This window comes from Sorex araneus, chromosome 8, assembly GCF_027595985.1.
Source record: "Sorex araneus isolate mSorAra2 chromosome 8, mSorAra2.pri, whole genome shotgun sequence".
Taxonomy (NCBI): Eukaryota; Metazoa; Chordata; class Mammalia; order Eulipotyphla; family Soricidae; genus Sorex; species Sorex araneus.
The window spans coordinates 47,060,636-47,077,475 of record NC_073309.1 but is presented as its reverse complement, the minus strand read 5'-3'; the positions used below and the strand labels follow the sequence as shown (position 1 = coordinate 47,077,475).

At 47.6% G+C, this 16,840-nt stretch overlaps 1 protein-coding gene across 6 annotated transcripts; it reads left to right on the top strand.

Moving 5' to 3' along the window:
• Nucleotides 1–2,278: 2,278 nt before the first annotated feature.
• On the top strand, nt 2,279–13,499 carry ZNF112 (zinc finger protein 112). Of its 6 annotated transcripts, none has more exons than XM_055146544.1 (5): nt 2,279–2,340; nt 3,625–3,674; nt 5,457–5,583; nt 6,557–6,652; nt 10,201–13,499. In XM_055146544.1, exons 2-5 carry the CDS (start codon nt 3,660–3,662, stop codon nt 12,684–12,686), a joined length of 2,724 nt encoding a protein of 907 aa, XP_055002519.1. In that variant the 5' UTR covers nt 2,279–2,340; nt 3,625–3,659; the 3' UTR covers nt 12,687–13,499. The 6 variants fall into 6 exon arrangements, with proteins under 6 accessions (XP_055002519.1, XP_055002523.1, XP_055002522.1 ...); XM_055146547.1 differs by lacking the exon at nt 5,457–5,583 and adding an exon at nt 3,391–3,505 and having other exon boundaries at nt 2,296–2,340; XM_055146543.1 differs by lacking the exon at nt 2,279–2,340 and adding an exon at nt 3,163–3,236.
• The last annotated feature ends 3,341 nt before the right edge of the window (nt 13,500–16,840 follow it).

Genomic DNA, 16,840 nt, shown 5'->3' with positions numbered 1-16,840 from the left:
ACAAGGTTTCATAAGCTAAAGTATGGCTTTTAGTGTAAAGGAAGGTATTCTACTCTACGGACCCTTAGGGTCTCGTAGTTAACTGCCCTGGGCTACTTTTACTTCTTGAGGTTAGCTATTTCCTTTGTCACAAGGGCACCTGTGCCTCAGGTTATGCGAACACTGGTAATGGAATTTTCCGGTTTGTCCAGAGTAAAGGTTGAGGGGTTCTCTTTTGTTCAGGGTCCTGAACAGTCCCCAACACCCAGACTCAATCCCTGGCACCATCCCCTCTGGTCCTCTGAGCACAGAGCCAGGAGTAAACCCTGGGCATTGCTAGCTGCGGCCCCCAAAAAGTAAAAATAAATAAAATTACCTGATAATTAGACTAAGAGATCAGAGAGAACAGAGATAAATTTCCCAGAGAAAGAAAGAACATAACATCTTGGGGTAGGGGGCCTGGAGAGACAGTACAGCATGTTAGGCACTTGGCTTGCATGTAGCTAACCCAGCTTCAATCCCCAACTCTTCATAAAGTCCCCAGAGTCCTACCAGAAGTGATCCCTGAGCATAGAGACAGGTGTAAGCCCTGAGCACTGCCAGATGTGGCCAAAAAGAAAAAAGGTGATTTCTGGTAGGAACTAACCTTTGTAAAGTTTTGTTCCTTGGAATGACCCAGTGGGACCACTTAATGTATAAGTAGGTGAACAGCACTTTTATCGGGCCCCCAAATAGAAATTTTTTAAATGGTCAGTTACAATAATTTTATTCTTATAGCACTTTATGTCCTTCAAAATATTGTTCCATGCATGATTCTGCTTTTGTCAATTTTAGTCCATAGGTAAATGCAGTTTATAGGAATATCATTCAATCTAAAGAATCTTGAATTATCCTGCTAAACTTGAACTTTTGGCTCAGTTAAGAATTATATGAAATTGGACCAGAGAGTACAGTGGGTAGGGTGCTTGCCTTGCATGCTGTGCACCCTGGTTCAATCTCTGGTACCCTATATGGTACCCCAAGCACTCTAGCAGTCAACTCTGAGTGCAGAGCCAGGAGTAAGCTGTAAGTGTCACCAGATGTGGCCCAAATCCGCCCCCCTACATACACACACACCCCACAAAGAATTGCATGAGACTATTCCAAGTCTGCATCAGAACAATCTGAATTAGTGAAAGGAGCTGCTTGATCATTTCTATGAGAAACTGCAATAAAACTAGTCATTCAAGTGCCAGTCATATCAGACTGTTACAAGAAATATTGCTCTATGGATGCTAATGGGAACTATTAAATCTTTTCTTTCTACTCTAGGATTGCTCTCTCACACCTTACCAAACCCCAACATTCAAACTCACAGCTGATTGGCTGTTATGTAACCATAAAGGAGAGTGAAGAGTGATGATCTTGGTGCTGAGACTGATAGTATTAAATGTATGTATGTATGGGGATTGATTGATTGATGTCTGAAGTTACACCCAGTGATGCTCAGGGGTTAGTCCTGGCTCTTCATTCAGGAATTACTCCTGGCGGTGCTCGGGGACCATATGGGATGCTGGATCTTGGACCGTGGTCAGCCGCATAAAGGCAAACACTCTACCAATTGCTGTGGCTCTATACGCATGGGGATTTAAGTATCTATTTGTTAATTTTGTTTTAAATTATTTTATGTAGTATGTACATATGTAACCATGCTATTGATTATTAGAAAATTAACTCAAATTGACAGTTCAAAAAATTAACTCAAATTGACAATTGAGGCAATTGGTTGTCCGCAGGACATTCTGGGAACTGTAGTTCAAAAGATCCACAAGATCCTGGACATCACTTCTTTAATGCAAAGTATCATTGTATCACAGTCATCCCATTATTCATCGATTTAACATGCAGAAGTATATAATGCAACACTTTGCTTTTGAACGCATTCCTCTCTACTAAGCAATGATCCTCTCAGTCTGTGAAATTCAAATAGATTTTCCCTGTTCACTCGGCACTTCCGCCCTTAGACAGGCGACGGCGTTCCTGGGGTTTCTGGGAGGGGTAGCCCAGGAACATCGTTATGCGAGAACTTCCGCTTTTGAGCGTGAGGCCACGCCCCTCATGCACGATAGGAATTCTGGGAAGTGTAGTCCGAAAATAGTCCCCGAGATACTTTCACTTCTAAACGTGAGGCCACGCCCCCCGCTTCACCGGGACTTCTGGGAAATGTAGTCCGGGCACAGTCGTGAGATGACGTTCGCTTCAATGCGTGAGGCCACGCCCCCTCCCGCCTGGAATTCTGGGAAGTGTAGTCCGGGCGGTCTCCGTGGGCAGGCACTTCCGCTCCAGGGACGCGACGCCACGGCCTTCACGCCTCTCGGAAAGGTGAGCCCTCCCCTACCTGGTCCGCCGCCCGCGTCCACACCGGCCGGTCCTCGCTCTGCCGTGGGCGCCGAGCCCCAGGCCCTCGAGCTCGAGCCAGAGTTGTGTTCCCTTTGAATGAGCTTCTGGGAGTGTACGGCCCCCTCCCCGCGACTGGGGTGGGGGGAGTCTCCTGGGCCTGACCCCCTTCAGCCCTGCCCCGCCACTAGCCGGCGCGCTGCCGGGGTCCTGCTCGCGGTCCGCTGGGGGCTCGGCCCCTGCCCTGTTGCGCGCAGCATCCGTCTCTAGTCCCTTGGAGGGTCCGCTGAGAACGTGCACGTGCGGGAGTCTCCAGCGCGGGGCACGAGGGGCCTTTGCTTCCTCTGAAAGCCAAGTGGACAGTTCCCGGACAGCTCCAGGGAGCCGCGGATGGGGTCAGCGGTGGGCGCACAGTGCCCCTATCCCTGCAAGGCGGGGCTCCTGGCTATCCTTCGCTTCCATGCCTTGATTTTTTTTTTCTGTTGGTTTGGTTTGGGGCCATACCTGGTGGTACATGTTCAAGAGAAAGCACTACCCAGAGCAATGACACATAGAGGCGAGCTCACAAGTCTGGTTCTTGGAACGAATCATGAAGCGAAGGGGCCTGAACGATAGTTTACAGGATCCAGATGCTTGCTGGCACCCGGCCAACCCCAGTTCCATCCCCAGCACTCATCCCATCCGGTGCCCTCCCTCCCCCCACCTACCCCTGCTCTGCCGGGTGTGTTCCCTGAGCACTAAGCCAGGAGTAAGCCCTAAGAACCGCCAGGTGTGGCCCAACCCCCCCCTCAAACAAAAAAAAAAAAGGAGGGGAAGGCTCAAGGAACTACCTGGTTGTTTCCCTATCTTGGTTATTATACTCAGCGCAGCCATGAGTGTGGGTGAGTGGATCCCATTGAATTAAGTGGGGTTTTTTGGGGGGAAGAGGGGCAGCAGGGTGGGAGGGGGAGCGAGAGACAAGAAACAGTATGGCTGGGTGGCTGAGGAGTTGTATTCTTACTTTCTGATGAAGTCTCCATTGCTCTCCATTCACAGTCCTCTTCTGACCAGTCCACTCTGCTGCCTTTCCTTGGCCCTGTTTCTACAGTTTGGATCAGTACCCAACAGTTGGAAGCTGGGTGGGGATGGCCAGGGACACCGTGGTACCCAGGTAGCTGGCGTCTAGCCCTGCTGTGCTGCTGAGGTGTGGGCAGGAGCCCCTGACCCCCACAAAGATGCACCTCCCGGGTTCCCCTGGCCCTTCCTCACCACCTTATTCTTCATCCCCAGGTCGCTGCTTTCCCAGGAGCGTGGGGGGAACGACAATGATCAAGTTTCAGGTAAGCAGGACTTTGATTTCTGCCAGTAAACAGGCAGTTTCGTGTCTCTGTCAGTGCCAAGGACAGAGAATCACAGCAGATGGGTCTCAGTGTGGCCTTTCAAAAATGTGCTCTCAGGGGCCACACCGATAGGACAGTGGGGAGGGCACTTACTTGCACACGGCCGACCCCGGTTCCATCCCCAGCATCTCACTGTGACTCCTGAGTACTGCCAGGTGTGGCCCCCAAACACAAATAGAACAAAAAATGTCCCTTCATTGTTTATATTCTTCTGCATTTAGTTTGTAAGTAATGGTATAAAACTTACTATTTTGATATATGACTTTATTTATAAACAATGAATCCATTTAATGATAGTATAGTGGGGAGAGTGTTTGTTTTGCATGCTGACAACCTGGATTCAATCCCTGGCACCCTATATGGTCCCCAAGCCAGCCCCACCAGGAGTGATCCCTTGAGTGTTGAACTAAGTAATCAGCCCTGAGCACCATCAGGTTTGACCCAGAAGCCAAAAAACAGTCCCCCAACCACCACCAAAAAAAATGACCTTCCCAGAGTCACTCTTTTGGGGGTGTTGGGAGGGACACGCCTGGTGGTGTTCAGGCTTTGTGCTTTGGGGAGTTGCTCTCGGGGGTGCTTAGGAACCATGTGGTGCCAGGGATGGAACCCACGCCTCTTGCATGCAAAGCCTGAGTTCAGTCTGCTGAGCTCTCAGGCCCCAAAGCCACTTTTACATGCACTCATGACTATTGCAGTAGTACTCAATTTGGAGACTCTTTTGGGGGGAAGAAGAGGTGGGGACATACCTGGCAATGCTCAGGGGTTACTCCTGGCTCTGCACTCAGGAATTACCCCTGGCAGTGCTCAAGGGACTATATGGGAGGCTGGGGATTGAACTGGGTCAGTTGCATGCAAGGCAAATGCCCTCCCTGCTATACTATCACTCCAGCCCTGACACTAAAACGTTTTTGGGGCAAATGGGACTATGAACATGATGTTGAACTATGAGGGGCAGGACCAGAGAGATAGTTCAAAGGTTAAGGAGCTTGTCTTGTAAGCAGCTAACCTCGGTTTGATCCCTGATCCATATCCAGTCCCTTGAGCACAGAGCCAGGAGTCCGCTCTGAGTGCTGTTGGGTGTGGGCCCACCCAAACCCCAAATCAAATAAGTAAGTTAATTAAATATCAGTGTTGCAGTAGAGTCCCGGGGACTTAACTACAGGAGAGCTAATGGGGGTGGTGCTGTATTTCTATAGTTCTGGTTTAGGCATCACACCCAGCAGCACTGGTATTTAATTTTTGGACCATAGCTGGCCATGCTGGTGGGTACTCCTTGGCAGTGCTCCTGGATCAATGCTCAAGGTCATTCTGGTGGTACTTGGGCAACTGTGTGGCACCAGGATCCAGTTCAGGCCTGTGAGGTGTGAATCCTGTACCCCGGCCCATCTGAGCTTTCTCCCCAGCCCGAAGCAGGAATATGAAAGTGCAGAGACTTCAGGATGAGGGATATGGCTTAGCAGTACAGCGTTTGCATTGCATGTGTGAAGCCCTGGGCTCAAGCCTTAGTGCCACTAATAAGTAAATAAAGTGAGGAAAATAAGGCATTTTGGTTTTTTGGTTTTGTTTTTGTACCTTCAGTGGATGGAAGTAACTGTGGAAGGCAAATGGGAGAGGCTACTGAAACTGGGTCCAGGTCCCTCTGTACCCAGAGCCACTCCCACCAGCCCAACCCCAGCCCTGGCTTTCTCCTCGGTAAACATAAACCTGTGCTTGGGGTTGCAGGAGGTGGTGACGTTCCAGGATGTGGCCATGGTCTTCTCAGAGGAGGAGCTGGGGCTACTGGGGCCTGCCCAGTGGAAGCTGTACCGGGACGTGATGCTGGAGAACTTCCAGAACCTGCTGTCCCTGGGTGAGCCTGGGCACCCCATGAAACCTGCTGACACTCAGCCACTCCGCAGTGTCTGTGTACTGGGTTGTTTTTAAGTTCTGGGAGTCCAGATGTGATTCTCTGAGCTTGGGCATATAATAATAATAGAGTGACTTTGTTTTGTTTTGGTTTGTTTTGTTTTGTGATCAAAATGATATTTAGGGCATACTCCCAGCTCTGCACTCAGGGATCATTCCTGGGGGTGCTTGGGCTACCATCTGGGATGCCGGGGATCAAATCTAGGTCAGCAGCATGCAAGTCAAGCGCCCTGCTTGCAGTACAAGCTCACCACCCCCATAGAGTAATTTTTATTTCACTCATTTCTGCAGAGCACAAACAGAATATTTCTGATGTGACTGTGCAGACAAAAATCTATCCCAGGAACTGAAAATGGGCTCACTGTGGAGAGTGAATCACACCACTGAACCCTTGTCAGTGGGTTTGCTTTCTGTGCTATGTGGAGGAAGTAGTTTGGGACTCATGTAGGTGATTCCGTCAGATACCCAGACACTTGTTTTCAGCTAATGGTGCAGGGACATTTGAGCATCTTTCTAGAGCTCTGTGCATGCCCCTCTCCTCACCAAGAGATGACCGCAGAATGAATGAGACTAATGTCAGATGTAAAAGCATAAAACTTCTAGAAGGAACTAGAGGAGAAATGCTGCATGACCTTGAGATGGTCAAAGGTATGGCACCAGAAAGCTTGCTCCAAGTAGAACAGTGATGCATTGGATATAACAGCATTTTCGAAGTTAGAGAAATAGTATAGCGGGCAGGGTGCTTGCCTTGCACACGGCAGACCCAGGTTCAGTCCCTGGCACCCCATGATCCCCTGAGCCCCACCAGGAGTGATCCCTAAGCACAGAGCCAGGAGGAAGCCCTGAGCGCTGCCAGGTGTGGCTCCCCTCTAAAACAATACAGACGTAGAGCTTTTTTTCTCTTTGGCTGCTGACAGGATTCCCACCCTTCAAACCAGAGCTGATAGTCCAGCTGGAGCAAGAGGAGGAGCTGTCCATGGTGGAGATTAAAGCCCCACGGGAAGCTTGTTCAGGTGAGATGCGAGTCAGAGGGCCTCTGGGCAGAAACAGGACACAGTGGTCACGACGCCTGCATGCATGAGATCTGAGTTTGATCCCCAGCCCTGCCACTGCCAAACAAGCAAAGAAAAAAGCAAGTGTCACCCTATTTAAACCCTGTTAGATCCTCTTTCATTCTCCGTAAAAGCTAACGTCCTGGAAGAGGGGCTGGAGAGGTCATATGGTGAGTAAGGCATTTACCTTGCATGCGACTAACGTGGGTTCAATCCTTGGTATCACATTCAATTCCCTGAGCACCACCATGGGTCACTCCTGAGCACTGCTGGACCATGGCACAACCCAAAACACATGCACAAATACACACATGCACGCACGCACACACACACACACACACACCCCGCAAAAATTACCACTTTCTGACATGGAATTGGAGACCAGAGCTATTGTTAATGTAACACGTTTGATAGGCAGAATTCTTCCCAAACTCCCATGGAACATTCTGGGTCATGATACCTTAACAGATCCCAACAACTAGTAGTTATACTGTTGTCAGTTCTTAAAGCACAATGGAATTAAGCTGGAAACCAAAATATGTGGAAGTTAAACAGTACACTTTGGGGCTGGAGTGATAGCACAGCGGGTAGGGCGTTTGCCTTGCACGTGGCCGACCCGGGTTCGAATCCCAGCATCCCATATGGTCCCCTGAGCACCGCCAGGGGTGATTCCTGAGTGCATGAGCCAGGAGTGACCCCTGTGCATCGCCGGGTGTGACCCAAAAAGAAAAAAAAAAAAAAAGTACACTTAAAGTAACACATATATTGATGAAGAAATTACAAGAGCAACTACAAAATATTTTTAGTAAAATACAAAGTAGAGGCAAAGAAACAATTAGAGCAGAAGTCAGCAAAATTCAGAGAGGAACTCAATAGAGGAATAGGAAATGAAGCAAAATTGGTTTTCTGACTGTCAATAAAATTGATAAGCATTTAGCCAGGCTAACAGCTGGGAGGGAGAGAGAAAGAGAGAAGGAAATGAATTACTAACATCGGGGCCAGGTGATAACAGCATTAGGGCGCTTGCTTTGCATTTGACCAACCTGGGTTCGATCTCTGGCATCACATAGAGTCCCCTGAACACCTCCAAAATTGTTTTCTGAGGTCAGAGCTAGGTGAGTCCCAAAATTCCAAAACAAAAAACACAACCAAAATAGCAAAACAAGTGAAATCAAGGACAACACTACAGAACCTAAAGGGAAAAAAGTGAATCTGGATGAAATGGGCCAATTCTTTGACAGACACACTTTTCCAAAACTTGCAGTAGTAGTCTGAATAGGCATCTATGAAAGAAATCGAAGCAGTGACGAATAACCTGCTAAAACAGAAAGATGGAGCTCATTCAGTGGTAGAGAAAAGAAGTGGAGATCCGCAGCAATGGAAAACAAATTACCAAATGCTTTCTTTTCAGCAGATCGACTTTAGGGGGGAGAAACTCCAAATAAATAATAGTGATTTTTTTTTTGTTTAAATATTGAATGTAATCAAAGTAAAGTGAAAGTAAAATGAAATTTACCAGTTACACATGCGGGGTGGGGGGCTGGGGAGGTGGGGGGAAGGGGAGAGGTATATCGTTATTCTTGGTGGTGGAATATGTGCACTGGTGAAGGGATGGGTGTTTGAGCATTGTATAACTGAGACTTTAACCTGAACGCTTTGTAACTTTCCACATGGTGAATTAATAAAAGAATTTAAAAAAAAAAAAGAAGTGGAGATCCGGGTCCGGGGCGATAGATAGAACAGTGGGGACGGCGTTTGCCTTGCACACAGCTGACCCGGGTTCGATCCCCCAGCATCCCGTATGTGCCCTGAGCCCCAGCAGGAGTAATTCCTGAATGCAGAGCTAGGAGTAACCCCTGAGCATCACCAGGTATGAGAAGAAAAAAAAAAAGTGATGATCCCAGGAACCCTCTGAAGGTTAAATGTCCTCAGTTAGGACAGCTGAGCCTCGGATGGGCTGATGAGAGTAGCTAGTACAGCAGTGTACTTAACGGTCTGCACTCAAAATATTGTTATTCTCTTTCCACTGCCCACAAAATGCTTTGTGTTTCTCTTGCTACCTAAAGTCATGCTGAGAATGTAAATGAAGGGGTTGGAGCGATAGTACAGTGGGGAGGGCGTTTGCCTTCTGCCAACCCGGGTGTGATCCCTGGCATCTGCCAGGAGTAATCCCTGAACAGTGCCAGGTGTGCCCCCCACCCCAAACAAAAAGAGAATGTAAAGATCTGTCAAGGTTGCCTGAGTTGATTTGCCTGAATGGCTTCTACTAAGGAAGAAGACAATTAAAATAGATTTTTCTCCCTTAATTCATAGGGTTAATTAGATATTTGAAAGGAAGAAATTTAGCATTTACAATAACGATAGCATCATTGGTACTGAGTTGATTGCTCTAGGAGGCTGGAGTGATTCATTTTCTCAAACTCTGAAGCAGGATTACTAAGAAGATGAAATCAGTTCTCACCCAACTCTCATCAAATGATGACTTTAGAACTCTAGCAGTACATCATTTCTTCGGGAAATTAGGTTCATTTGTATATTGGGTTTGACACCATTTCTCATCAGTGCACTACCATTTGTAGTAAAATAGAATTAAAATTGAGATATTATACTCGGTGCTCCTCCCACTCCTGTTCCTGTGTCATTCTAGCACTCACCCCCCGGGGTGTCGATGCCCACTTTGGGAAATTCTGGACACGAAGATGATCAGTTCATGAGCAAGGCATTATAGGATGCCCTCAGCATAGAGCAAACATAAAGATCAGTGTCTGCCCTCCATCACAAGGTATAACACAGAGTCATACAAAGGAAAAAATCACTACCATGCTACAGCTAGAGAACAAATAAAGGTGTTATTAGGACAACAGACATCTGTCCCTTGAAACTAGTTTTTCCAATCTGAGTCTATTCGTTTCTGTATTTTTTTAAGGGAGTCCACACCTGGCAATGCTCAGGGGTTATCCCTGATTCTGCACTCAGAAGTCATTCCAGATTCCTGTACTATTGCTCTGGCCCCTTGGTAAACCAGTGCTATTGTATGGATAGTTTGATTAGATAAGGTAGTCATGTCCAGACTGTTGAAAACCCTGACTTTGAAGATTACTAGTAGCCTGAATTATGTGGATTCCACTTACGTTCCTGGTATAGCCAGGAGAAGCCTTTTGTTAAAAAAAAAAAATTAACTGGAGAGAGTGGGGGGATTGGAGCACATCTGGCAGTGCTCAGGGGCTGCTCCTGGCTTTGTGCTTTAGGGTCAGTGCCAAAGTCAGTGCCATATTAGCAGTGCCCAGGGGGGCAGTATGGTACCAGGAGTTGGATTTGGACCTTCCTCGTACAAAGCATGCACTCAGTGCTTTCAGCCATCTGTCTGCTTCAAGAGCCATTTATTAAGTATAAAAGGTAAACTTCCTGTCTCATTGGGATTTCATATAGTTATCTCAGTGCGGAAATCTTACAATAACTGAATGAAAGGATGTATGTGTGTACCTATTTAAATTCTCTTTATTCCATAGACACCAAGAGCCAACATAATAAGGTGAACATTCAAGAAGTGGGATTGAGCTGCCTTCCCCCCAAGGAACTTTCCTCCTGGCACACCTGCCCACATGGCACAGTGAGGTTTCCCCGATGTCTGACATCCCTGAAAAAGTTTCAAGGGATTATTTCTCAGCTGCAAAAACAAGGTGACGCCTTCTGCCAGGATTGGACAGAAAAACAAGTTCCTAGTTCCGAAGGTGGGAGCTCTGGACCAAGCCAGAGAGAGGGGGATGCCAGTCACATTAAAGATCAGGAATCACCACCCTGGACAGGCCAGCAGCCCTGGAGAAAAATGTATCTGACAGAGCCGCATAACAGTCAGTGTCAGCATGCTGCCATGAAAAATAACTTCCATCAGTGCCACAGCGTCAGTTACACGTCACCTCATCATCACAACACAGAGATACAGGGAACAGAAGAAAACTGCAGCTGCCACGACCATGGGGAAGACACTGAGAGGGGGTCTATGCTTCCTCAAGACTCACTTAGCTCAGCCCAGAAGGCCACCCCAGGTAACGAGGACAAAAGGTCCCTCCGTGACAAAGCCAGCTGTGCCACTCACTGCCAAGAGTTACACGTCAAAGGGAAGCCCCATCTGTCCGGCCTCTGTGGAGGGGCCTGTCGTCACGCTTCACATCTCCATATTCTTAGAAACGAGGATTGTGCTCTTGCATGCTCATGCCAGCGGTCATATCAGTGGGTGCCAACGGAGGAGAAGCCCTGCAAAGGTATCTCTGGCCATAACTTAAGCCAGTGCTCCTGTCAGCAGACATATGGACTTATTCATACAGGAGAAACGGCCAACGGATGCAGCGCGCATGAGAAAGCCCTCAGTCGAGGCTTAGACCGCAACAGTCTGTGGAGAGTCCTCCCTAGGGAGGAGCCCCACAAGTTCATGGAGAGTGGGAATGTCTTTAGTCAGAGTTCATGTCCTCTTGCCCATCAGAAGACACTCCTGGAAGAGAAATGCCCCACAGAGGCGGGATGCAGGAAGGGTCCCATCCGTGGCTCGCATCTCAACCCACAACAGAGAGTTGAGATGGAACAGATTCCCCGTGACTCTGAGGAAGGCGTTCCTGGCTTCTGTCTTCCTCCGCCCTTTCGAGACCTTCACCTTGTCCACACTAGGGAACAGCCATATAGACACCACGCATGTCTGAACAGCGTCAGCCAGGATTCCCACCTCCCGGGCCATCCTAAAATGTGCTCCAGAGAGAAGCTGTACAAGGAGTGTGGGAATGGCCTCAGTTGGGGCTCAAAGCCGAAGGATCACCAGAGAGTCCTGGGCAGGAAGAAGCCCCATGCATGCAGCATGTGTGGGAAAGGCTTCAGTCACAGGTCCGTTCTGAACGTGCACCAGCGGGTCCACACAGGCGAGAAGCCTTACAAATGTCAGGCGTGCAACAAGGAGTTCAGCCGGAGCTCGTACCTCCAGGCCCATCAGAGGGTTCACACCGGCGAAAAACCCTTCAAGTGTGAGGAGTGTGGGAAAGGCTTCAGCCGCCATGCCTACCTCCAGGGCCACCAGCGCGTGCACACGGGCGAGAAGCCCTACAAGTGCCAGGCGTGTGGCAAGGGCTTCAGCCGGAGTTCCCACCTCCAGGGCCACCAGCGCGTCCACACTGGTGAGAAGCCATTCAAGTGCCAGGCATGCGGCAAGGGCTTCAGCTGGAGCTTCAACCTTCAGATCCATCAGAGGGTCCACACCGGAGAGAAACCCTACAAATGTGGGCAGTGCGAGAAGGGCTTTAGCAAGGCCTCAACGCTCCTGGCCCACCAGAGGATCCACACGGGAGAGAAGCCGTACCACTGCGGGGAATGTGGCAAGAGCTTCAGCCAGCGGGCCTACCTGCAGAGCCACCAGAGTGTGCACACCGGGGAGCGGCCTCACGTGTGTGAGGTGTGCGGCAAGGGTTTCAGCCAACGGGCCTACCTGCAAGGCCACCAGAGGGTCCACACGCGCGTGAAACCCTACAAGTGTGAGACGTGCGGGAAGGGTTTTAGTCAGGGCTCACGCCTGGAAGCCCACCGGCGGGTACACGCCGGAGGGAAGCCCTACAAGTGCCAAGTGTGCCCAAAGGGCTTCAGTGAGAGCTCCCGCCTCCAGGCCCACCAGCGGGTCCACGCTGAAGGGAGGCCCTACAAGTGCCAACAGTGCGGCAAGGGCTTCAGTGGGTTCTCGAGCCTGCAGGCCCACCACAGGGTCCACACAGGCGAGAGACCTTACAAATGCGAGGCGTGCGGGAAGGGCTTCAGTCAGCGGTCCAACCTGCAGGCCCACCAGAGGGTGCACACGGGAGAGAAACCGTACAAGTGTGATGCCTGTGGGAAGGGCTTCCGCTGGAGCTCAGGCCTCCTCATTCATCAGCGGGTCCACAGTGGAGAGAAATTCTATCAAAAAGAAAGGCACGGCACAGATGACCCTTCATCCAAGGACCCGTACAGAAATGGGGTTCCATGAAAATGGCGTGCAGATGTCCTCGAGGTGGAGCTAGAAGCTTTCCTTCACCAGCATTGCCCTGCTAGAAAATCATTTTACAATAGGAAGCAGCATGTTTTCATGCACACTTGGAACTTCCCTGATCGTCGGATTCTTGAGGGCAATTCCAGAATGGATTTTGTCAGAATGTAACTTCCCTTTACTAGTTGCACTGGGCTCATACAAGATAAGAGTATGACCAGGAATTTAACAAAGCTGCAGTGGTGGCCTGGCCCCACCGGTGTCCACTAGAACAAGGGACTTCCTTCATTGCTAAATCAACAAAACCAAGGTGCTGTACCGCTGAGTGTAGGGGCTTAGAACTTTGGCTAAAGGGCCATGTGCCAAGGAATCATGCTTGGAAGTTTTAAGTCTATCCCAGAAAGCCTTTCAAGAACAGATTTGGAAGAGGGATGCTGCGTGTGGCCCTCATAGAAGCACTTCAAATGAATAAGTGTTATTTTGAAACATCAACCGTCAAGCAGTATTATTGACTTAGGTTTGGCTGTCATCTATTTGAGGGAACTGGTTCCATTCTAAGCAGAGAGGTGCTGAATGTCTCACTGTTCAAGCTCTGTGTGTGTGAGTGAGTGTACATGCGTGCAAGTTCCCATACTTTTACTGATAATACAAGCTGATCAGTGTTTGCAGTGGACTTTTCGAAACTGGGACACTGCATTTCAATTCATTGAGATTTCACTGCCACTTATGTGCTAAGGTAGAGTTTTCAAATAACTGGGAAGTGTCAGAAGTGGTAACTAATGAAAAATCCTTTCTTAAATAAATGTCTAAAATACAATACTTGAATTTTTGGTCTTTGTATTTCCATTACAGTCCTTTGAACCTGACTAATTGCTGCTGCTGCTTCTATTTTTTTTTTTTTTGGCTTTTTGGGTCACACCCATCAATGCTCAAGAGTTAGTCCTGGCTCTGCACTCAGGGATCACTCCTAGCAGTGCTCAGGGGACCATATGGGATGACGGGGATCAAACCAGGAACTGGCCTCAGTCAATAGAACCTTGGTGCAGAAGCACCAAGGAGAATTAAGAAAAAAAGACAAATAAGAGAAATAGTGCAGATCCAGGGAGCTAGCAGCAGCTTTGTGGACTGAGAGCCCCGATTGTCCTTCCGTTTCAATATTTATTGCTTGGAACCAGGATCATTAGAAGGAGAACAACATTCCTTGATTGTCTAACTCTTCTATCTGGGCAAAATTTTTACACATCCAAGTTCCTGGGTCTACCAGAACAAACATTTGTTGTGGCCTTATATCAGGGGATTGTTTGTTCTGGAGGAAAGAGCAGAGAAGAGCATCACAGGAACCTGCCTCAGTGCTTTCCTGACATCAGCTTCCTGTTTTCTGCCCATTCAACCTTGTTTAACCCTTTGTTCCCAGTAGACTTCAGGGTAGCCCGCTGAACTATCTCTGTGGCCCCAGAAATCCTAGGATTTGAATATTTATTTATTTCCTGCCCCTTCCCTGCAAGCACTATCTAATGGTCCCAGAACCATACACCTATGGAAAGGCCTCAAGTGAAAAACTGGTTAAGGGGACAAAGAACCCGGTGGGCTGGATGCAGGCTTTGCTTGCTAGAGGCTAGGGTCAATGTCTAACACCTCATAGTCTCCTAAGCACAGTATTAGAAGCAATCCCTGAGCACAGAGCCAGGAGTAATTCCCAAGCACTGCAGGGTGTGGCGCCAAAACCAAAGAAGGAGAGAAAAACTGGACAATACCAAGTCTAGAAAGGTCACACAGCCACTCAAGTTCCTAGGCACTGCTATAGCAATGTAGAGCACTTTGAAACACTATGTAGTGGTTACAAAGAATAGACACGTATACAGTATAGCAACCCCATGGAAAGAGGCTCAGGCAAAGGTGAGACTTCCTTGGCATTATTATGACTGCAAAAATCTCAGGCCCACCCACATGTCCTTCAGCTGGGGAATGGGAAACAAACTTTTCACACATGGAATGTTGCTCAGCCAAGAAGAAACTAAAAAGTAGAGGCATCCCAGATGTACTCGGTGAAAGGAGAGAAACCTCCTTGATTCCATTTCTATGACATTCTGGAATTGGTAAGAGTACAAGGACAGGGAACAGGTCAGTGTTTGCCTGGAAAGAGGAGACGGGAGTGATGACATACTGTTTTGAGTAAGGGAAGAATTCCACATCTTGATTTTTAGAGGGGTAGATGTTAGATTTCCTAGACCTGCACATTGAAAGTACACATTCAGGTTTCTGGATCTGTCGGCCCTGAAACTGGAGAAATAGTGCTGGAAATTCAGGGTCTTGCTGAACACACAGGTTTCATTTCCCACTCCATATTTTTCCCAGCACTTCCATGAGTAATCTCTGAATACCTCAGTGTCGCCTGGACATCCCCTTTCCAAACTATACAATTCACTGGGTGCTAATATGGGCACTGAGTTGTGCCATCATCTCTGTCCTCAATTCTAGAACATTTTCAGATCCTCAAATGAAAACCATTACTTAATCAAAGTCACCCCATTCTGCTCAGGTAACATCCTCCCTTAGAGCCATGAGCAATAAGTAGTTTTTGTCTTATCCTTGGTTCCTCATGGTGATATTTGGAGAGCCCACATTCACTTTGACATCCACCGCGCCTTAAGTGTTAGCAGTGCCCATCACACTTTCTCAGTTCCTATCTTTCTGCTTCCCATAAAACTTGTTTTTTTGTTGTGTTTATGTTTTGTTTTTGTTTTACTCTGGTCATAGAGCAAGCTTCGCTTTCCACTTCGATACGGCCACATTCTTTAAAATGTGTCCATTATTTTTCCAAGCTTGGGCAGTTGAGAAAATTGGAAATAATATGGGAAGATGCAATGGTGGTGGGATTAGTACTGGAATACTGAATGCCTGTAACAAATCAGCATGAACAACTTTGTAAGAAAATAAAATCCTTTCATGATGAAAACCCTTGCCAAAATGGGGTTTGGAGGAACTTTCCTCAAGATAGTCGAAGCCATCTATCACAAGCCTACGGCAAGCATTATCCTCAACGGGGAAAAACTAAGGGCCTTTCCTCTGAGATCAGGCACAAGACAAGGATGCCCACTCTCACCACTCCTCTTCAATATAGTACTGGAAGTACTTGCGATAGCTATTAGACAAGAAAAAGAGATTAAGGGCATCCAGATAGGAAGGGAAGAAATCAAACTCTCACTATTTGCAGACGACATGATACTATATCTAGAGAAGCCTAAAACCTCTACTAAGAAACTCTTAGAAACAATAGACTTATACAGTAAAGTTGCAGGCTACAAAATCAATACCCAAAAGTCCATGGCCTTCATATATGCAAACAATGAGGCAGAGGAAAGGGACATGAAAAAAGCAATCCCATTCACAATCGTGCCCCAGAAAATCAGGTACCTCGGAATCAGCTTAACCAAGGAAGTAAAAGACCTTTACAAAGAAAACTACATAACGCTACTCCATGAAATCAAAGAGGACATGAGGAAATGGAAACATATACCCTGCTCGTGGATAGGGAGAATCAATGTTGTCAAAATGGCAATACTCCCTAAAGCATTATACAGATTCAATGCGATCCCTATAAATATACCCATGACATTCTTCAAAGAAATGGATCAAGCAATCCTAAAATTCATATGGAATAACAAACGTCCAAGAATAGCTAAAACAATTCTTGGGAAAAAGATGATGGGAGGCATCACCATCCCCAACCTCAAACTTTACTACAAAGCAGTAACAATTAAAACAGCATGGTACTGGAACAAAGGCAGAGCCGTAGACCAATGGAACAGGGTGGAATATCCCTACACACAACCCCAAATGTATGACCATCTAATCTTTGATAAGGGAGCAAGAGAAATGAAGTGGAGCAAGGAAAGCCTCTTTAACAAATGGTGCTGGCACAACTGGACAACCACATGCAAAAAAATGGGTTTAGACCTTGACCTGACACCATGCACAAAAGTCAGATCAAAATGGATTAAAGACCTCAACATTAGACCACAAACCATAAGGTACATTGAAGACAAGGTCGGCGAAACCCTCCACGATATTGAAGATAAGGGTATCTTCAAAGGTGACACGGAACTAAGCAATCTAGTAAAAACAGAGATCAACAAATGGGACTACATTAAACT